At 40.8% G+C, this 23196-nt stretch overlaps 1 protein-coding gene across 14 annotated transcripts in view; it reads right to left on the reverse strand.

Annotated features, from left to right (window-relative positions):
• The window catches only part of SLC30A6 (solute carrier family 30 member 6), a 96770-nt gene extending 76490 nt beyond the window's left edge, over positions 1 to 20280 (reverse strand). For 8 of the 14 annotated variants that reach the window (XR_010117199.1, XR_010117198.1, XM_063623776.1 and 5 more), the window contains exons 1-5: positions 20193 to 20278; positions 14767 to 14853; positions 12031 to 12115; positions 10835 to 10877; positions 1576 to 1641 (exon numbers count right to left, since the gene is read on the reverse strand). Coding sequence is in view for 10 of the 14 variants with exons in the window: in XM_063623776.1 (XP_063479846.1) it covers positions 1576 to 1641; positions 10835 to 10877; positions 12031 to 12115; positions 14767 to 14853; positions 20193 to 20195 (284 nt within the window). In the remaining 4 variants the exon portion in view is untranslated. The other 6 variants (XM_055253560.2, XM_055253556.2, XM_063623769.1 and 3 more) reach the window with 6 other exon arrangements.
• Positions 20281 to 23196: the final 2916 nt, after the last annotated feature.

Here is a 23196-nt window from a genome sequence, read left to right on the forward strand (position 1 = left end):
TGGTGGCACACGCCTGTAATCCCAGGTACTCAGGAGGCTGAGGCAGAAGAATCGCTGGAACCCAGAAGGCAGAGCCTGCAGTGAGCCCAGATCACGCCACTGCACTCCAGCCTGGGTGACAGAGTGAGAATCCGTCTCAAAAAATAAATAAAATTAAAAATAATAAATATTTTTTAAAAATTCATTTTGATTTATGATTTATGAAAATCCTTATTTTGCATTAAAATTTTATGTTTACTTCTTTCCATTGTTTAAGCAAATAAAATCTAATTTTGTTCAGAAGAATATAGTCCCAATGAATGGTATGGTGGAAAACAAGACTAAGTTTGGGCCAAAAGTTTCTTTACTAAAGTAAAATTCCTTGGTCGATATGCCTCTTCAGGTAAAAAAAATAATAATAAAGTAAAATTCTTTTAAGTTGTTTCCTAGAATCTAAAAGGAACTCATGTTTAAATACATTTTTAAACCTTTAATATAAAAGATTATTTCCTTTCAACTTTCAGTAAATTTTTTTTTTTTTTTTTTTTTTTTTTTTTTTTGAGACAGGGTCTTCTTACTCTTGCCACCTGTAATGCAGTGATGCAATTATAGCTCAATGCAGCCTCAAACTCCTGGGCTTAAGCAATCCTCCCACCTCAGCCTCCCAAGCAGCTGGGACCACAGGTGTACACCATGTCCAGCTAATTAAAAAAAATTTTTTGTAGCGACAGGTCTCACTATGTTGCCCAGGCTGGCTTCTAACTCAAGCAATCCTCCTGCCTCAACCTACCAATGTGCTAGGATTACAGGCGTGAGCCACCACACCTGGCCTCAGTAATTTTTAAAATTATGGAAACAAATCTCAAATTATTTGTTGATCCATTGCCATCACAAATCCAGTTTCAGATGAAAATCCATCTTTACCACTGCCTGTTATTAAACTATATCACATTTATTTAACATCTAGAAGACACACTAACATGAAAATCCTTTGTACTTGCTCTAGCTAAAATAAATTCCCAAAATATTAAAGAACTTGATGTGAACTTTTTAAAATATTTGCTTTATAAAATATAAAAAACCTAATGTGAACATTTTATTTTAATATGACTTATACCTTAAATATTTATGTTTCTTGGAAGATGCTTTTCTATCTATTTTCTTTTGTTTGAGATGGAGTCTTGCTCTGTTGCCCAGGCTGGAGTGCAATGGCACGATCTCAGCTCACTGCAACCTCTGCCTCCTGGGTTCAAGCGATTCTCCTGTCTCAGCCTCTCAAGTAGCTGGAATTACAGGTGCACACCACCACACCTGGCTAATTTTTGTACTTTTAGTAGAGACAGGGGTCTGCCATGTTGGCCAGGCTGGTCTCGAACTCCTGACCTCAAGTGATCTGCCTGCCTCAGCCTCCCAAAGTGCTGGGATTACAGGCGTGAGCCACTGTGCCCAGCCTATCTATTTTCACTATCTGATCATCATTTCACTAAGTATGCAGCATTTATTTTCCAGAAATACTCTAGCTAGCTCTTTATTGTGTACTATAAATAATATTTTAGTAGTCATAAGTTAGCAGAAAATAAAATAATTTGAACTTACCCAAATGAATAGACAGGGCTAGGTTTCCTCATTGTTACCCAGTAACTTATTAAACATGTCATTAAACTAAGTAAAAAGAAAAATAAATTTAGTATTAGAACGAGAAGAGAACATGTGAAGATAAATTTTCAGAATTCCTAAGTGGTTGAAAGTTATCTGTGTTTGCACAGACTAAATTAATAATAAATTATTCCAATAATTAAGATAATTAATTCTAGTAGTTCACCATCTAATCGCAGTGAGCATCTGAACATGTGGTATACTTGGAAGATTTTAACATGTGAAGGAACAGAATAAAGTTATAATACATCAAGTCAGTTAAGCAGAACCTAAACTCATACTTCCACTACACAATGTTATCTACCCTAAATGGTTTCTGTAACTGAAAATGCTAAAAAATGACACATATGATTAATTTTAACTTTGATACGCTTCATTTCATCTTTGTTAAAAGTTAAACTAAATATTAATAATACCTTGACAACATTTTGAGTGAGATAAAATTATGTTCATTTTCCAAGTGTAGTAGAGAGATTCACTCTAAAACAAGTTACTACAATATGAAATTGAGGTAACGACAATCTGCGTTAGACCCAATTAAATATGTTAGTTACCTGATTAATAAAAGGCATCCTTCTTTTTTTTTTTTTTTTTTTTGAGACAGAGTCTTGCTCTGTTGCCCAGGCTGGAGTGCAGTAGTGCCATCTCGGCTCACTGAAACCTCTTCCTTCCGGGTTCAAGTGATTGTCCTGCCTCAGCCTCCCAAGTAGCTGTGATTACAGGCGTGCACCACCATGCCCGGCTAATTTTTATATTTTTTTTTTAGTAGAGATGAGGTTTTGCCATGTTGGCCAGGCTGGTCTTGAACTCCTGGCCTCAAGTGACCCACCTGCCTTGGCCACCCAAAGTGCTGGGATTACAGGCGTAAGCCACCACGCCTGGCCGAAAAGCCGTCCTTATAATATACTCCTATCTCATGGATCTTGAAGACATCAAAGTATTTTGTAATCCTTAAATGGAAATATGAAAGGTTCCATGAAGCAGGGAGCCAAGAGTCTGTCTCCCTAGCTCACAATTCCTCAATTCTCAGTTATTAACTATCCTTCATTTTTTTCTCCATCTATATTACAGCAGGAACTGATATATGTTCTTTTTTTAGATGGAGTCTCACTCTATCACCCAGGCTGGAGTGCAATGGCGCGATCTCGGCTCACTGCAACCTCCGCCTCCCAGGTTCAAGTGATTCTCCTGCCTGAGTAGCTGGGATTACAGGCATGTATCACCATGCCTGGCTAATTTTTATATTTTTAATAGAGATGCAGTTTCACCATGTTGGCCAGGCTGGTCAGGAACTCCTGACCTCGTGATCCACCCACCTCGGCCTCCCAAAGTGCTGGGATTACAGGTGTGAGGCACCACGCCTGGCCGGGAACTGGTATGTTCTTAACATGACCCTACTCCCTGGCCACAGCTGACTCATCCACAGATAGGCACCTGACGCATGCAACCTAAGCTGGGTCAAAATGCTGCTCTGGATTTGGAAGTAGGATTTGGAACTGGAACCAAGGCATTCCAGGCTTAATTTGGCTGCTTTCTTGAATGATGGAAATGCAAATTTGAAAATTTGGAGTAGTATTTGTATTTCTATCCCTGGATTTGGGAGCAGGGAACGTTGACCTACAGGAAGAAAATAGCTCAACGATGTCCATATACAGGGAACAGAGATGAGAGATAAAGAGAAGTTTGATTCTTACAGTGGGGCCCAGCTAAACCTCTGCCCTCAGATTCCATTAACACCCCTGAATCTGTAGAATTAAGTATCCTACACCTTTGCTCCCCAATATAGCTCCAGTGGAAGTCTGATGGCTGCAATCAAAAGAGCCCTGGCTAACTCCTTGAGAGTACTTCACACTCATCATGACAGGGTTCATATAGTGTGCTAACCTCACTTCCAACTCATGTAAGCAGCAAGAATATGGTATTTACATTGAAGTTAAGCAAATAATCTAGGTTGGTTTTGAATGGATGATTTTTGAAATTGCATCGGATAAAGGCAGCCAAATGAGTTTCTGCAGTCAGAAATATACAATTAGGCTGGGCGTGGTGGCTCATGCCTGTAATCCTAGCACTTTGGGAGGTCAGGGCAGGTGAATCATTTGAGAGCACAGGAGTACAAGACCAGCCTAGGCAACATGTCGGGACCCCGTCACCACAAAAATATACAAAAATTAGCCAGATGTGGTGGTGAACACCTGTAGTCCCAGCTACCCCAGAGGCTGAGGTAGGAGGATCGCCTAAGCCCAGGAGATTGCAGCTGCAGTGAGCCATGACTATGTCCCTGTACTCAGCCTGGGTGACAGAGTAATACCCTGTCTCAAAAAAAAAAAAAAAAAGAAAAGAAAAACGAAATATACAATTGAAGCTTCAATCATTAATTTATTATTTATGTTTTTTTTGAGACGGAGTCTCACTCTGCCGCCCAGGTTGGAGTGCAGTGGCACAATCCTGGCTCACTGCAACCTCTACCTCCTGGGCTCAAGCGATTCTCCCACCTCAGCTTTCCAAGTAGCTGGGATTACAAGAGTGCGCCACCATGCCCACCTCATTTTTTGGTATTTTAGTAGAGATGGGTTTTTACCATGTTGCCCAGGGTGGTTTCGAACTCCTGGGCTCAGGGAATCTGCCAGCCTCGGCCTCCCAAAGTGCTGGGATTACAGGCGTGAGCCACCTTGCCCAGCCAAAGCTTCAATTATTAATTGTAAAATTTTTCTTTGTAAATAATACTCTATAGATAAGATTTGTTAATAATAAGAAATCTGAAAAATTCAGTGTCTAAATATTAACTTTTGAAAATTTTACCCTTAAAAATGGATAAAAACCTCTGAAACTTTTTCTATAGTTCATCAATTTTAAGAAGTACATGTTTTTTCACATCTTAATAATCCTGAAATCAGGGTTAGTCTTACAACTTACAGTACATCACAGTTGAATTAGCAGCATTTTTCTTGGGGACACATAAAATAAGTATTTGTCTTAAAACTGTTGGCATCTAATATTTGATGAAATATGGTACACTGATCGAATTTACTTCCCATTACTACATAAATCTAAAAAATCAGTACCCATTTATTAACAAATCATTCAATATGTTTGATTTTATTTATATGCGTAAATCATTTTAATTTCCATAGTTTAATAACACCACTTTGGTATTAATGTTCTCCAATAAAATGTATTTCTACACCTCTTTGTAAAACAGTGGCATTTATTAACACTTAAAATTCTAAAATCAGATAACCACTTTCTTCTGTGTTTGGATATTAGTGAAGCTCTAAATGAATCTAAATCACACCTTTCATGTGAAATGTTATGTATTGATAGCTAACTCATATGGCAGATTATGAGCTTCTAAAGAAAGAAACTTCTTCAAATTAAATGAAAAGATTTTCCTTATGAACCTTAAGACATTAGGGAAACATTACTTAGTTTTAAAATTTTACTATTTTTGTTACCATTAGTTTATTGTTATCAAATATGGTTGGTAACATTAGTAACTATTCCCCAAAGTAACTTTTTAAAGTATATGCATGGGCTGAGCACGGTGGTTCACGCCTGTAATCCCATCACTTTGGGAGGCTGAGGTGGGAGGACCACCTGAGGTCAGGAGTTCAAGACCAACCTGGCCAACATGGTGAAACCCCATCTCTACTAAAAATACAAAAATTAGCCGGGCATGGTGGTGGGCGCCTGTAATCCCAGCTACTTGGGAGGCTAAGACAGGAGAATCACTTGAGACCGGGAGGTGAAGGCTGCATGCAGTGAGCCAAGATCGTGCCACTGCATTCCAGCCTGGGTGGCAGGATGAGACCCTATCTCAAAAATAAATAAATAAAATCCTGGTTTTTTTTTTGTTTGTTTTTTGAGACAGGGTATCAGTCTGTCACCAAGACCCAAGACTGGAGTACAGTGGTGCAATCATAGCTCACTGCAGCCTTGACCTTTTGGGCTCAAGTGATACTGCCTACTCTTCAGTGAGTAGCTGGGATTACAGGTGTGTACCACCACACTCGGCTAATTTTTAAAATTTTTTGTAGAGAAGAGGTTTCACTGTATTGCCCAGGCTGATCTTGAACTCCTGAGCTCAAGTGGTCCTTTCACCTTGGCTTCTTAAAGTGCTGGGATTACAGGCATGAGCCACTGTGCCTGGTCTATAGGGTATCTGTCACTGAGGCTGGAGTACAGTGCTAAGATCATAGCTCTCTGCAGCCTCAAACTCCTAGGCTCAAATGTCCTCCTGCCTCAGTCTCCCAAAGCACTGGGATTACAGGCATGAGACACCACTCTTGGCGGTAACATATTTAAACTGCTTTATTTTTAAATTGGCATTTTATTTACATAATTAAAATTCAAAATTTACAAAAGAGATATATAGTGGGAAGATTTTAAACGTGTCTCCCTGCCAGTCTTCCTCTTCAAAGACACCTATTATTATCAGTTTGTTTATCTTTCCTATGCATATTTACGCAAATACAAGCAAATGAGTGTAGTGTGTGGATGTGTATACGTGTGTATTCTTATTCTTTCCCCCTTTTTAATACAAATTGCAGCATACTATATACACTGTTGTGTATCTTGCTTTTTCCCCTCATTAGGACCTCTAAACCATAAAATGCTTTGATTTTATTGTTTAAAGCTACATAATATTTAATTACACAGATAAGTGGGTTCCCTATATCCAGCAGGATCAGTTTCATCTGTTGCTAGAAATGCAAATGCTTAGGTCCTACCCTAGGCCTCCTGAATCAGTAACTCTGGAAATGAAGCAATATGTATTTTAACAAGACCTTCCAAGTAGTTCTGATGTGTGGTCAAGTTTGAGAATTCTATGATATATACGTACCAAAATATGGGGTATTCATGCCCCATTATTTCATCATTCACATACTGATTGTTTCCAATCTTTTGTATGAATAACCTCATACGCAACTCATTTTTTTTTTTTTTTTTGGAGACGGAGTCTCGCTCTGTCACCCAGGCTGGAGTGCAGTGGCGCAGTCTCGGCTCACTGCAAGCTCCGCCTCCCGGGTTCACGCCATTCTCCTGTCTCAGCCTCTCCGAGTAGCTGGGACTACAGGCGCCCGCCACCACGCCCGGCTAATTTTTTTGTATTTTTAGTAGAGACGGGGTTTCACCGTGGTCTCGATCTCCTGACCTTGTGATCCGCCCGCCTCGGCCTCCCAAAGTGCTGGGAGTACAAGCGTGAGCCACCGCGCCCGGCACGCAACTCATTTTTAACCACAGGAATATATCTATAGCATAAATTACTAGAAAAGGAACTGCTATGTTTAAGGTTATGGGCATTTATAAATTTAATTGATATTTCCAAATTGCCCTCGAGATGCTGCACCAATTTATATTCCCACCAACAATGTATAAAAGTGCCTGTTTCCAGCCAGGACAGGTAGTTCACGCTTGTAATCCCAACACTTTCAGAGGGAAAGGCAGGAGGATCACTTGAGCTCAGAAATTTGAGACTTGCCTGGGCAACATAGGAAGACCTCATTTCTACAAAATATCAAAAAATTAGGCAGGTGTCATGGCACAAGCCTGTGGTACCACCCACTCAGGAGGCTGAGCTGGATCATTTGAGCTCAGGCAGTAAAGGCTGAGGCTGCAGTGAGCTGAGGTCAACCCACTGCACTCCAGCCTGAGAAAAAAGAATGCCTGTTTAGCCAAAACAATCTTGAAAAAGAACAAAGCTGGAATATTCACACTTTCCAATTTCAAAACTTACTACAGAGCTGCAGTAATCAAGACTGATGGTACTGGCATAAAGGACAGACATACAGATCAATGGGACAGACCTGAGAATCCAAAAATAAACATTCACATTTATAGTGAACTGGTGTTTGTTGTTGTTGTTTTGTTTTTTGAGATGGAATCTCGCTCTGTTGTCCAGGCTGGAGTGCTATGGCGCGATTCCGGCTCGCTCACTGCAATCTCTGCCCCCCAGGTTCAAGCGATTCTTCTGCCTCAGCCTCCTGAGTAGCTGGGACTACAGGTGTATGGCACCATGCCTGGCTAATTTTTGTATTTCAGTAGAGATGGGGTTTTGTCACATTAGTCAGGTTGGTCTCAAACTCTTGACCTCAGGTGGTCCACCTGCCTTGGCCTCCCAAAGTGCTGGGATTACAGGCATGAGCCACCACACTTGGCCCGTGAACTGGTTTTTGACAAGGGTACCAAGACAATTCAATGGGGAAAGTAGTCTTTTTGACAAATGATGATAGGACAACTGGTTATCCACATGCAAAAGAATGAATCTGAACCCCCAATCTCACACCATATAAAAAAATTAACTCGGCCGGGTGCGGTGGCTCACGCCTGTAATCCCAGCACTTTGGGAGGCCGAGGCAGGCGGATCACAAGGTCAGGAGATTGAGACCATCCTGGCTAACACGGTGAAACCCTGTCTCTACTAAAAATATCAAAAATTAGCAGGGCGTGGTGACGGGCGCCTGTAGTCCCAGCTACTTGGGAGGCTGAGGCAGGAGAATGGCAAGAACCCGGGAGGTGGAGATTGCAGTGAGCCAAGATCGCGCCACGGCACTGCAGCCTGGGTGACAGAACGAGACTTCATCTCAAAAAAAAAAAATATATATATATATATATATTAACTCAAAATGGATCAAAGGGCACAGTGGCTCACACCCATAATCTTAGCACTTTGGGAGGTGGAGGCAGGCAGATGAGTTGAGTTTGGGAGTTCGAGACCAGCCTATTCAATATGGCAAACCCTGTCTCTACTAAAAAATACAAAAATTAATTGGGCATGATGGCTCATGCCTGTAATCCCAGCACTTTGAGAGGCTGAGGCTACAGTGAGCCAAGATCATGCCAATGCATTCCAGCCTGGGTGACAGAGTGAGACTCCATCTAAAAAAAACAAAAACAAAAACAAAAAAAACATGAAAGACCTAATTTTAAGAGCAAAAACTATAAAATTCTTAGAAGAAAACAAAACTATTGCTCAGGCATGGTAGCTCATGCCTGTTATCCCAGCACTTTGGTAGGCCGAGGCGGGTGGACCACTTGAGGTCAGGAGTTTGAGACCAGCCTGGCCAAAATGGTGAAACCCCGTCTCTAATAAAAATACAAAAAGTTAGCCGTGCATGGTGGTACATGCCTGTAATCCCAGCTACTTGGGAGGCTGAGGCAAAAGAATCGCTTGAGCCAAGATCACGCCACTGCACTCCAGCCTAGGTGACAGAGTAAGACCCTAACTCAAAAAAAAAAAAAAAGAAAGAGTAACTATTGATATATGCTACAACAAAACAGAAAAGCATTGTGCTAAGAAGACAGTCATAAAAGACTGTATATTGTATGATTCCACTTATATGACATGTCCAGAGTAGGCAAATCTATCGAGAGAAAAAACAGATTAGTGGTTGCCTAGGGCTGGAGAAGAGAATGGAATGAGTGGGAGAATGGAATGACTGGAGAGTAATAGCTAAGGGGAGTGGTCTCTTTTTGAGATAAGGAAAATACTGTAGGTCAGGCGTGGTGGCTCACGCCTGTAATCCCAACACTTTGGGAGGCCAAGGTGGGCAGATCACTTGAGGTCAGGAGTTCGAGACCAGCCTGGCCAACACAGCAACACCCCATCTCCACTAAAAATACAAAAATTTGCCAGGCGTGGTGGTGCATGTCTGTATTCCCAGCTACTTGGGAGGCTGAGGCAAGAGAATAGCTTGAAACTGGGAGGCGAAGGTTGCAGTGAGCTGAGATCATGCCACTGCACTTCCGCCTGGGTGACAGAGTAAGATTCCATCTCAAAAAAAAAAAAAAAAGAAAATATTGTAAAGTTGATTATGGTGATGAATCCACAACTCTATGTATGAAGAGACTAAAAGTCATTTTAAGGCATATGAATTATAATATCTCAATAAAGCCTTTTTTTTTTTTTTGAGATGGGGTCTCACTCTGTCGCCCAGGCTGGAGTGCAGTGCCGCGATCTCAGCTCACTGCAATCTCTGCCTCCCGGGTTCAAGCAATTGTCCTGCCTCAGCCTCCCGAGTAGCTGGGACTGCAGACGCCCACCACCATGCCCGGCTAATTTTTGAATTTTTAGTAGAGACGGGGTTTCACCATATTGGCCAGGCTGGTCTCGAACTCCTGACTTTGTGATCTGCCCTCTTCAGCTTCCCAAAGTGCTAGGATTACAGGTGTGAGCCACTGAGCCCAGCCAAATAAAGCCATTTTTAAAAAACCAAAAGAGCACGTTTCCCTAACACACTCAACGACACAGGTATACTCAAATTTTTTAAGCTTTCCCAAAGTGACAGGCAAAACAGCATCTCAGAGTAATTTTAATTTGCATTTCTCTTACTGTTAGTGAAGATGAGCAACTTTTCGTGTCATTTATATTTCCTTTTCTGCAAACTCTCTGTATGAATTATAATTTTTTTTCTTCCTTTTCTTTTTCTTGGTCTTTGTCTTAAATTGTAGGGCCCTTCAAATGTTAGTAAAATTAGCTCTTTGAGGTATGAATTACAAATATCTTCTCAGGTTATTGTTTATGGTGACATTTGTTACCTACAGTTTTTAACTTTAATATAATCAAATCTATAAATATTTTGTTTTTTGAGACTGAGTTTCGCTCTTGTTGCCCAGGCTGGAGTGTGGTGGCACAATCTCGGCTCACTGCAACCTCCACCTCCTGAGTCCAAGCAATTCTTATGCCTCACCCTCCCAAGTAGCTGGGACTACAGGCACACGCCACCATGCCTGTCTAATTTTGTATTTTTAGTAGAGACGGGGTTTCACCATGTTGGCCAGGCTGGTCGTAAACTCCTGACCTCAAGTGATCCACCTGCCTCGGCCTCCTGAAGTGCTGGAATTGCAGGCATGAGCCACCCCACGTGCCCTCTAATTACTGTTATGTCTCTAATTATTGTTGTTTGTGTGTTTGTTCTACGTTGATAATTTTACTTATTTAGTAGATTACTTTCCTTTAAGCAAAGAAAACTTCTTCATAATTTACTTTTTCTCTCCATAGATTTGCCTGTTTTGGACATTTCACACAAATGAAATAATACAATATGTGGTCCTTTATGACTGTCTTCATAGCATAATGTTTTTGTTGTTTTCTTGTACGATATCAGTAGTTGCTGTTTTTATTGCTGAATTGTATGGCTATACCACATTTCTACCAAGTTCCTTATTGGCTCCAAAACATTAAGATTTCCTAAAAACTTACCTAAAAAGATCAAAAATGGTCAGGTAAGTATAGGCAGTTAAAGCTGCAAAACAATAAAAAAAATGATTAAGATATTACTGACCCCTCTAAAAAAATACAGCAAGTTACCTAAATTATTTCTACCAGGGGTATCCATTATCAAAAAAACTTTTGAGTCACTGGCCAACCTCATATATTGGCAGTTATCTAGTAAATTTGATAAATATATGTAGCCAAAGTTGGTTGGTAGAAAAGCTTACTTCCCAACCTGATTTCTCCATTAGGAAAAATGAAGCAATGAATGTTCAAAAGCCCTGTTACCATTTTTCTGCCTGCTTCTGTAATCTCAGCACTATTTCAAATGTATTGTTTGAATAACAGAACAAAAGAACAATGCAATAAAAAACATAAAAAGTTAAGATACAAGAAAAAAATTACAGAATTTCCTTTTTAAGGAAAAGCCAACAAACCTCAAAATCTAACTTACAAACTGCATAAATTAAAGTTTTAATCTATTACATCAAAAACAAATCTCCAGGCAGGCATAGTGGCTCACGCCTGTAATCCCAGCACTTTGGGAGGCCGAGGCAGGCAGATCATAAGGTCAGGAGATCGAGACCATCTTGGCCAACATGGTGAAACCCCATCTCTACCAAAACTACAAAAATTAGCTGGGCGTGGTGGTACGTGCCTGTAATCCCAGCTACTTGGGAGGCTGAGGCAGGAGAATCGCTTGACCCAGAGAGTTGGAGGATGCAGTGGGCCATGATCACACCACTGCACTCCAGCATGGTGACAGAGTGAGACTCTGTCTCAAAAAAAAAAAAAAAATCTCTAAATAGATTAAATGATTTTTAAAAAAATAACAGCTTATTTAAAATGAAAATGGCCAGGCATTGTGGCTTATGCCTGTAATCCCAGCACTTTGGGAGGCCGAGGTGGGTAGATCATTTGAGCTCAGGAGTTTGAGACCAGCCTGGGCAACATGGCGAGATCCCATTTCTGTTCTAAAATATATTTTAAAAGGAAAAAAACTTAAAAAAAAAATTACAATCCTAATATAGTTTACAGCGAAGTTTTAAATATATTCCCTTATTTAAATCATTTGAGTTATATACATTTCAGAATAATATGTTCTATGTAAGATACACCTTTATTTCCAATGAGAAAAATAAAAGTGAAAATAACAAATCCATAAAAATACGAAGGTGACATACCTATACTATTAGTAGAACTGCACCACATAAGCAGGAAGCCAGTACATATCAAGTTTATTACACCAAACAGCAGTATCTTCCAGGACTGTGAAAATAAAAATCACTCTTATGTGTACAGAAGTGATAAATTTCACGGGGTCTGTTCAAGTTGCTACAATTTATACTCTGATATTCAAAGGAATAAACATAACTTCCTTCAAAACGTCTGTGTCACACTTTCTACATCTACCAAAATTGTCATCAGCTAAGTTATTATAGTATACAAGTTTAAAAGAATAATTCCAGAAGGAGAGTTGTTCAAGAGAAAATAAATTCTGACACAGAAATTCTCAAATAGTTGAGAAAAATATACATACATATGCATATCATTTTGTCTCTATAAGTACATATTATAGAGACAATGATGAAGCAAATGGGGCCACATGTAAGCAACTGGTGAATCTGAATAAAGGGCATAATGATGTTCCTAAAAGTTACTAATCTTGTCCAGGTGCAATGCCTCATGCCTGTAATCCCAGCACTTTGGGAGGCTGAGGTGGGTGGAGGTCAGGAGTTCAAGATCAGCCTAGTCAACATGGTGAAACCCTGTCTCTACTAAAATAAAAAATAAGCCAGGCGTGGTGGCAGGCACCTTTATTTCCAGCTACTTGGGAGGCTGAGGCAGGAGAATCGCTTGAACCAGGGAAGCGGGGGTTGCAGTAAGACGAGAATGCGCCACTGCACTCCAGCCTGGGCGACAGAGCGAGACTCTGTCTCAAAAAAAAAAAAAAAAAAGTACTGACCTTGGCTGTTCAACATCAACCAAGTAAGGTGAGAAATAAGGAAAACTCTTGATTTTGGCAACACAGAGGTTTTTGGTTACCTTGTAAAAGCGGTTTATGTGAATTAGTGGGCACAAGTACCTAACTGGTATGTGTTTAATAAATATAGGGAGAAGAGAAGGTGAACAGTGTACTGATAATTCTTTCAAGTAGGTTTGCTACAAAAGGAAGCTGAGAAATGAAGCAGCCCTGAGAGTGGAACCTATAACATGTAATTACGATGCAAGAAAGAGGAGAATGATGCATGATGCAAGAAAAACAATGATGCAAGAAACAGAACAATTATAGGGACATCATCTTTCAGTAGGCAACAAGTGAAAGGATTGGCTTTATAGAGAACTGAAAGCTTGTCCAGAGAAACAGGAGGGAAGGCGGAGTGATGGCTGATGTGCTAATGATGGGATGTAGAAGTTTTCTTCTGATTACTTCTTTTCCCTTGGTGAAACAGGAAGCAAGATCATCGGGTTAGGGTGAGGATGAAGAAGGTATTAGAAGCTTGAGGATAGAAATGAAAGAACATCGTATGAAATAGCCATCTAGGAAATTGGAAATTTGAATGAACGAAGGAAATATAAAATGAAAGAAATATAGGCAGCACTAATGGTCTGTCTGGTCATGAATTCAAAGTGAGACCAGTCACATGGTTTTATTTCTCTCAGGTTACATTCAGTTGCTTAGATGCAAGTACAGAGCAGAAAGAAAGTGAACTTAATGAAGGTTAGGGATTTTCCAGGAATTAAGACAGAGGGAAGGGGAGCACAAAAGAGTTGAGAACATATAAAAGAAAATGATGCTAGCTGGGAGTAGTGGTGTACCCCTGTAATCCCAGCTACTCAAGAGGCTGAGGAGGGAGGATCCCTTGAGCCCAGGAGTTCAAGACCAGCCTGGATAATATAGCAAGATTCCATCTCAAAAAAAAAGAAAAGGGAGGGAAATGATAATGATGGAGCATAGAATCTAAGTTGGATAAGGAAGCAAATGAGAATAACGGAGTTGAAAAATAGTGAAAATATGGCAGAGTTTCAATTGGAGTGCCCATTGGTACTGCTTATTATTGTTTCATTGAAGCTGGCTTTACTTAAAAGTCATCAAATATTTACTGAATGCTTATATTGTACTCTATAAAAAGGTGAGCAAAATAGAGACAGTCACTTCCCTCAGAGAGTTTATCATTTAGACAACAATGAGAAGCATGAAACACAGTAACTAGAAGGTTTATATTGGTGGCCTAAAAGGATGGCAATTACACCTTTTTATTTACAGTCTCAAAACATATTTTTCTTGCCCTACATTAAAAATGAGAAAACATGGGCCAGGCACGGTGGTTCACGCCTGTAATCTCAGCACTTTGGGAGGCCGAGGCGGGCGGATCACCTGAGGTCGGGAGTTGGAGATCAGCCTGACCAACATGGTGAAACCCCATCTCTACTAAAAACACAAAAAATTAGCCGGGCGTGGTGGCGCATGCCTGTAATCCCAGCTACTTGGGAGGCTGAGGCAGGAGAATCGCTTGAACCCGGGAGGCAGAGGTTGCGGTGAGCCGAGATCATGCCATTGCACTCCAGCTTAGGCAACAAGAGTGAAACTCCATCTCAAAAAAAAATAAAAGAGAAAACATGGCTTAGACTGGATCCATTTAAATTTTTGAAAACTTAAAAAGCAACCACAAAACCATTTTTCTTTAAAACACTTCAGAATTAGAATCAAAACTTTAACAGAAGCTTCCTACCAAAGCAAAACAATTTAACACCAAACAACTGCAATTTTACACTAAAAAAATACTTTTCCAACATAGAAAAATGAAAACAGTGTGGCGAGATCAGGAGTGATTTCTATTGGCCTTAAAAATTATCTTTCTTCAATGTTATAATGTTGTTTGTGCAATAATTAAAATTGGGGTTAAAGAATAACTTACCCTTCGGTCAGCTGCTACAAGTCTAAATTCCCGTAACAACTTGCCAAAAAAGGATCTTTGTGGTTTTCGAAAGAGATGAATTGTCCCCTTTCAAACAAACATATACAAATCAGCATTTAAGTATTTAATCGTCTTCAGAGTTACCATGATATGATATAGTGGTTCCTATGATATGGTATGAGATAGTGGTAATAATAACCAATATTTATTAAGTACTCAATATACACTAAGCACTTATTCTAGACACTTTATGTGTATTTATGGATTTAATATTCACAATAAACCTATGTGGTGGAGACAACTTTTAGTAAGTCATCCAAAGTCACAGAGCTAGTAAATGGCCGAGCAGAAATTCAAACCCAGGCTTTTTAGCTCCAGACCATACTCTTTATTTTTAAATGGATAAGGCAACTTGAACCGAAAAAGAAATAGTTTGCCAAATAGCTCTACTGGAAATTTCTACTGAAAATTCACCTAATTAAAGCTATATATGTGGTTGTGCTTGGGGCTCATGCCTGTAATCCTAGCACTTTGGGAGGCCAAGGCAGAGGGATAACTTGAGGCCAGGAGTTTGAGACCAGCCTGGCCAACATGGCAAAACCCTGTCTCTACTAAAAATATAAAAATTAGCTGGGTGTGGTGATGCACACCTATAATACCAGCTACTCAGGAGGCTGAGGCGTGAGAATCTCTTGAGCCTGCGAGGTGGAGTTTGCAGTGAGCCAAGATTGTGCCACTGCATTCTAACCTGGGTGACAGAGTGAGACTCTGTCTCAAAAAGAAAGAAGGTTCAGGCAACTATTATAGTAAAACCCCTGAGATTCTCTTGGGCATTCAGTCAAAGTATCTGACATCCTGGCTAGTCTCCCTGGCCCCTGCTAGTATACAGTTTGGGGATAGTAAAGACAGGGCTCACCAATGAGAGAGGAGACCAAGTGGCAACTAGAGGGGATTAACCACCCAAGTTTAGGAAATCATATGGGAAAGCCTTAGCAAAACGGAGAGTTCGAACACATATGAGAAATTAACTTATGAGAAAAGCAGTATCCAATATCAGTGGGAGAAAATATAAGCCAGTCAATAAATGGTATTTTGATCAAGGTAATGTTTCACCCTTACCATACTCCTTACTCTATTATTATTTTTAAAAATAAAATACAGAATTATAGAGTACTTGACTGAAGAAAGTCTAGTTGTATTATTTTATAATCTGGGAGTTGGGGGAAACCTTTCTTAATAGGACATAAAACCCAAGAAGCTCTAAAGGAAAAAAATTGGTTGATTTTACTATATAATTTCATGGGTGAATGTAATACCCTAAAGGGGGAAAAAAACTTTAAGAAGGTCAAACTGAAAAAAAATTGTAATTCACAACAGACAATAGGCCAATCTTCTCTATACACAACGAGCTTCCACAAACTATTTTTAAAAAGATGAATAACCCAGTTTTAGAAGTTACACATTTATAAAGCTGGCCAAATCAATACCTGCTCATTATTCACATTTGCTTTTGCAACTTGGTATTGTTAATGTGAAATCATGATTTCTGTTGATACTTTAAAAATAAAAATGGTATGCCTCTCCCTATACACAGTCACACCCATCTCTTGAACCTCAGTTCCAGCTGCTTTTGAGGTCAGTCTGATTTTACTACACGGCAAACAGGATATTCACTCTATTGCAGCCCCATCCTGCGGGGAAGGAGTAGCTGGGACTACAGGTGCCCGCCACCACACCCGGCTAATTTTTTTTTGTATCTTTAGTAGAGATGGGGTTTCACCGTGTTAGCCAGGATGGTCTTGATCTCCTGACCTCGTGATCCGCCCGCCTTGGCCTCCCAAAGTGCTGGGATTACAGGTGTGAGCCACCGTGCCCAGCCAATAAATATACATATTTTTTTCTTGGCTGGCCATAGTGGCTCATGCCTGTAATTCCACCACTTTGGGTGGCTGAGTCAGGAGGATCACTTGAGCCCAGGAGTTCAAGACCAGCCTAGGAAATACACTAAGACCCTATCTCTACAAAAAAATTGAAAAGAAAAAATTAGCTGGGCATGGTGGTACATGCCTGTAGTCCCAGCTACTCAGGACACCAAGGTGGAAGGATAGCGTGAGCCCGGGAAGTCAAGTGGTGAGCCAGGACCACACTTTACTCCAGCCTGGGTGACAGAGCGAGACCCCATCTCAAAATAAATAAATAAATAAATAAATAAACATATGTATAAATATTGTATATGCGTATGTACATATGTATATATATTCTTTGCTTAAAGAATTACGTGTGAGTTATTTTGGTTCCAAAGATTTAAAAAATTCTCCTTAATACTGTTATTTTGGACATCTTCTGTTTAACCTTAGCCAACTTTAAGTTTCAGGTTAAGAGAATCAACAAGGTTTCTAAGAGGCAGAAGGCCACTTCTGATGCCATCCTGACAATGAAAATAAAACAAATATCCTAATGTCATATCACTCTTCCCAAAATTATATTGGCTCTCCAATGCTATCAGAATAAACTCCAAATTTTACAACCTGAATTTCCAGGTTTTCAGTGACTTAGCCTGTTTCTTTCCAGTCTTATCTCTTACTCCAGATAGAAACCCTCAACTTCAGTTAAACTGGTCTACTCTTTTGTCTCATGACCACTCTTGCGTGAAAAGGCCACATCTGTCTAACCCAAGCTCTTATTCATATAATGACAAACAAGTATTAGATTAAGAGTATTAGAGTGGGGCACAAAGTACTTAGTTTCATGTTTGACTTCTTAAATGAAGTCTTCCTAGATCATTCCAAACTATAGTGCTTTTTATGCCACTTATTTTGCATTAACCAAAGTAAAGCCTTCAACTTGTTACATTGCTTTGTAATTTTTTAGTAACTTCACTAATGACAAGGGCTATTTTTCTTTATATTTTGTTTTTATATACTTTTATTTTTAATATTATATATTTATATTTTTTATATTTTCTAAGAAAGCACTGTTTTCACACAGCATGTTAATAAACACAAAACCTTTTTCTCAATATTTTCTTTTAAAATATTTATTTTAAAAAATAAACCTTAAATACTGTTTCCCTGCATGACTAATACTAATGTTTCAAGCATAAAGATATAGTGCCATAGGTTTTCAGTGCTTTATAAAACAGACGTTTTATTTGTATTTTTCTTTATATTTTCTAAGAAAGTACTGTTTTCACATAGCATGTTCTTAATAAACACAAAACCTTTTCTCAATATCCTTTAAAATAAACCTTAAATACTGTTTCCCTGCATGACTAATACTAATGTTTCAAGCATAAAGATACAGTGCCATAGGTTTTCAGTGTCTTATAAAACAGATGTTTATTGAAAACTTCCTCTGGGCCAGGCACTGTACAAAGCTCTGGGAATACTAGAGTGAAACACATAGGTCCTGCTCTCAATGAGCTTACAGTCTAAAAAGTGAGAAAGACAAATAAATATACAACTTTAACATAGTCTGTAAGGATTACAGATGTTACTGGTAAAAAGCACAAGATTCAAGTTTTACTTTCTTAAATTAGGGCTGTGAGTTAATGAAGGTGTATAATCTGAAAGACCTCTGAATTTTAAGTTTCTTATCCCTTTATCTTCAACTCCCTTCAAATCATCAGTATTATAGGCAAGTTGTTTCTATTGTATGTATTCGTTTCGTGCAGCTTTACGTAACAAAACTGGTGTGTGTGTGTGTGAGTAAGTGTGTGTGTATAAAAGCACAAGGTACCACCAGAGCACAAAGGAGAAGCAACTAAAAGGATACTGGAACATGGGGGAAAGGCTCATGAAAAATAATTAAGGATATATAAGGGTTATTCTGATAAGGACAGCCGGTAGAGGACAGAGAACAATTCTGGGGATGGAAGAGCATATGCAAATTAGGTACAAAGGCTCAATTCATACAGCATGATTTGCAAGCTATTGACTGTGGCTGAAATACGGATGTTGCATACATGTATGCATTTGGCCGGGCACGGTGGCTCACGCCTGTAATCCCAGAACTTTGGGAGGCAGAGGCGGGAGGATCACCTGAGGTCAGGAGTTCGCGACCAGCCTGACCAACATGGAGAAACCCCGTCTCTACTAAAAATACAAAATTAGCCAGGCGTGGTGGCGCATTCCTGTAATCCCGGCTGCTCGGGAAGGTGAGGCAGGAGAATCGCTTGAACCCGGGGGGCGGAAGTTGTGGTGAGCCGGGATCAAGCTATTGCACTCCAGCCTGGGCAACAAGAGCGGAACTCCCTCTCAAAAACAACAACAACAACAACAAAAAGAGGCTGTAAAAGTAAGAGGTTTGATAATGGGTGGCTTTGTATGCCATGCTAAACAGGACTTTATCTTGAGTGCTACAGAAAAAAAAAAAAAAGAAAATTTGAGTAAGGGAGTGATGTGGTCAAATTTTAGAACTATAACTCTGGCTACAGGCTTCACAATGGTGAATGTTTTGAAGAGCGTAACTGAAGGCTATTTGATCATTAGCCAAAAGGGTAAACTTTTACCCATTTTCTGTGTGCAAAAGGATTACAGAAAATTTACAAAACATAAAGTGTGTGAATAAGGCATTTTCCCGACCATATCCACTTAAGTAAAAAACTTAGTACAGTGACAAAAGCTTAGGCACAAAAATGTGGTCTCTTTCTCATACGTAGGCTATCAATAAGTACTCCATAAATTTTTCTAATAAAAGGCACACACCACTTGGACACTTGAAATCCCAACCAACTGCTTAAAGTTCAGAGCTATATATTTGAGCTCTAAAGGCAAAGAATGACTAATTCTAACAAATTTGAGAGAAAACACCATATCCCAACAACCATAACGTCTACTGGGTCTTCCATTAGTTTCCACAAACGCAGAAATAAAGCAGCAATAAGATGTCCTACCAACACCTTGACTTTCTGTAGTTACTGCGCTTATCAAACTTGTTGACGTAATCAGGCTACTTAACATTTAGTAAAGCCAAGTTGCAGAGTGAGGCATCTGCCTTAAAACCCTATTACTAACCTTTTTTCTTCCGCTGGCGTTATCGCCACTGCTCTAAGAATCACTATTACAGTTGTTGCTGTGGACTTATTTTCAGATATTTTGTTGGTGGTCTAGTTGTTGACGCTGGCAAAGACTTTTATTACATTAAAGAAATCTCGGCAGAGGGAAGTCAGAAACTCGCCAGGAGCTGAAAGCTCGGCCTTGCAGCGGGGCCTGGATCGTGAGCGCCTGCGGAACAGGTGAGGGACCGAAAGGGACCAGAACTCTGAGGGGAACATTTTGGGAGACAGCCGCTCCTGCCACGGGGCCCGACTTCAACTCCAATGACCCCTCCTCTGGGTGGCTGAGGGATTTCAAGGCCGCTTGTGGACCAAATAAGATAAACCGAATCAGCTACAGCCGAAACCCTCATCCCAACAGCCAACTCACCATGATAAAGAGCGGCACAGCTCCCGCCGGAAGCCGTTCTGGGTGCTCGAGTTTTCCCAGAACGGAAGAGGTGGGGCACCAGTGGGCGATTGGCTGTGAGGAAAGCGAAGGAGGAAGCGCGTGCTTTGGCCTCCGGGTTCCGCCCCCTTCCCGGCTGTCCCTGCACTCCGTGGCGGTAGGCGGCTAGAGCGGCTCCCTCTGAGCTCTCCGAGGGGATTGGTCGGGACCTGAAGCGTTGAGGCTAAGGGCAAGGCAAGGAGCAACGAGTTTTTCATTATGTTAGAAAAATTTCGTTGAGTGGTGAAGCGCTTTTACCTGTGTTGTATGATTTAACCTTATGAAAATAGACAGTATTCCAGTTTTACAAGTGAGGAAAGAAGATTAACAAACTTGCCTCCGCCGGGCGTGGTGGTTCACTCCTGTAATCCCAGCACTCTCGGCGGCGAGGCAGGCGGATCACTTGAGGTCAGGAGTTCCAGACCAGCCTGGCCAACATGGTGAAACCCCGGCTCTACTAAAAATGCAAAAATTAGCCGGGAGTGGTGGCGCGCGCCTGTAATCCCAGATACTCTGGAGGCTGAGGCAGGAGAATCGCTTGAACCCAGGAGGCGGAGGTTGCAGTGAGCCGAGATCGCGCCACTACACTCCAGCCTGGGCGACAGCGCGAGACTCCGTCTCAAAAAAAATAAACTTGCCTTGAGTCCTACATACAGTTTGCTGTAGTAGCAGAATTTGAACTCGGACCGACTAATGGTCTACTTAATAAAATGCTATTTGGATTCTCTATAAAATTAATAATATAGAAGTAATGTTAATTATAGAAAACTTGGAAAATATTAAATTCATTCGATAAAGATTGAATATGTAGCACGTGTGTTTGTCAGGTGCTGGTCTCGTGAAAATTATATTCTGGTAGGGAAGACAGAAAACAAGTAGGGATAAAGAAATTTTTAAAAGATATTCATAAGTAGTGTCGTGTAGAAAACTGGGTACAGGTTGAGTATCCTTCATCCCAAATGCTTAGGACCAGAACTGTTTCCAGATTTTGGCTCTTTATCTTGGGGATGGGGCCAGAGTCTAAACTTGAAATTCATTTATGTTTCGTATACACCTTATACACATAGCCTCAGGGTAATTTTATGCAATTTTAAAAATTGTGTGTGTATCAAACAAAATTTTGACTACAACTTTTCACGTGCGGTCAGGTGTGGAATTTTCCACTGTGGCATCGTGTTGACGATCAAAAAGTTTTGATTTTGGAGCGTTTTAATTTCAGATAGTTGGATTAGGGATGCTGAACATGTAATGGTATACAGAACAACTGAGTAGGTGTGGTGCTCACGTCTGTAATCCCAGCACTTTGGGAGGCCTAGGCGGTCGAATCACGAGGTCAGGAGTTTGAGACCAGCCTGGCCAACATGGTGAAACCCTGTCTGTACTAAAAATACAAAAAATTAGCTAGGTGTAGTGGTGGGCGCCTGTAATCCCAGCTACTAAGAAGGCTGAGGCAGGAGAATTGCTTGAACCCGGGAGGCAGAGGTTGCAGTGAGCCCAGTGAGCCAAGATCGTGCCCCTGCTCTCCAGCCTGGGCAACAGTGCAAGACTTCGTCTCAAAAAAATAAATAAGAAGTAAAAAATAAAATCTTAGGTATTATCATCTATCTACAATCTGTTCTCCGCACTGCAGCCACAGTAATCTTTTTTAGTAGAGGAGAGGTCTTGCTATGTTGCCCAGGCTGGTCTGGAACTCCTGGGCTCAAGTGATCCTCCTGCCTTGGCCTCCCAAAATGCTAGTATTACAGGCATGAGCCAACACCCCTGTCCTATACCTAGGATTTAATGAGCATTCAATATGTGGTAGGCAGTATTCTAAAGAATTTGAGGCCAGGCACAGTGGCTCATCCCTGTAATCCCAGCACTTTGGGAGGCTGAGGCAGGCAGATCACTTGAGGTCAAGAGTTTGAGATCAGCCTGGCCAACATGGCAAAGTTGGCAGACAGCACAAGCTCTCTGGTGTCCCTTTTTATAAGGGCATTAATCCCATCATGACAGTCCCATCCTCATTATCTCATCTAATCCTAGGTACTTCCCAAAGGCTGAATCGCCAAAGACCATCACATTGCTGGTGAAGCCTTCAACATATGAATTTGAGGGACACGAATATTCAGTCCATAACATCAACTAAAGGAAACAAGGCTCTTTGATAAAATGGCTAAATTCAGGGCTGGGGCAGAGAAAATACATAGGTGTGGAACTTCTTGTGCCAGAGAGAAGAAAGTGCCCAAAGAATGATGAGCATTCTCTACTAAAAATACAAAACTTAGCCGGGTGTGGTGACAGGCACCTGTAATCTCAGCTACTCAGGAGGCTGAGGCAGGAGAATTGCTTGAACCCAGGAGGCGGACGTTGCACTGAGCTGAGATGGAGCCTGGGTGAGAGTGAGGCTCCATCTCAAAAAATAAAAAACAAAAAGGCTGGGTGCAGTGGCTCATGCCTGTAATCCCAGCACTTTGGGAGGCCAAGGTGGGTGGATCACGAGGTCAGGTTTTTGAGACTAGCCTGGCCACATAGTGAAACCCCGTCTCTATTGAAAATAGCCAGGTGTGGTGGCAGGAGCCTATAATCCCAGCTACTCAGGAGGCTGAGGCAGGAGAATCACTTGAACCTGGGAGGCAGAGGTTGCAGTGGGCCAAGATCGTGCCACTGCACTCCAGCCCAGGCGACAGTGCAAGACTCTGTCTCAAAAAAAACAACAACAACAACAACAAAAAAAAAACACGACTATGTTTTAGCTCATTTAATCCTCATAACAGCCTTTGATATAGGTACTACTATTATCCCTGCTTGGGAAAATCTTTACACACCTAGTCAGTGGCAGATCATAGACATGTGCCACCACACCCGGCTAATTTTTGTATTTTTAGTAGAGTCAGGGTTTCACCATGTTGTCCAGGCTGGTCTCAAATGCCTGACCTCAGGTGATCTACCTGCCTTGGCCTCCCAA

The sequence above is a fragment of the Symphalangus syndactylus genome, chromosome 18 (assembly GCF_028878055.3).
Source record: "Symphalangus syndactylus isolate Jambi chromosome 18, NHGRI_mSymSyn1-v2.1_pri, whole genome shotgun sequence".
NCBI classification, from domain to species: Eukaryota; Metazoa; Chordata; class Mammalia; order Primates; family Hylobatidae; genus Symphalangus; species Symphalangus syndactylus.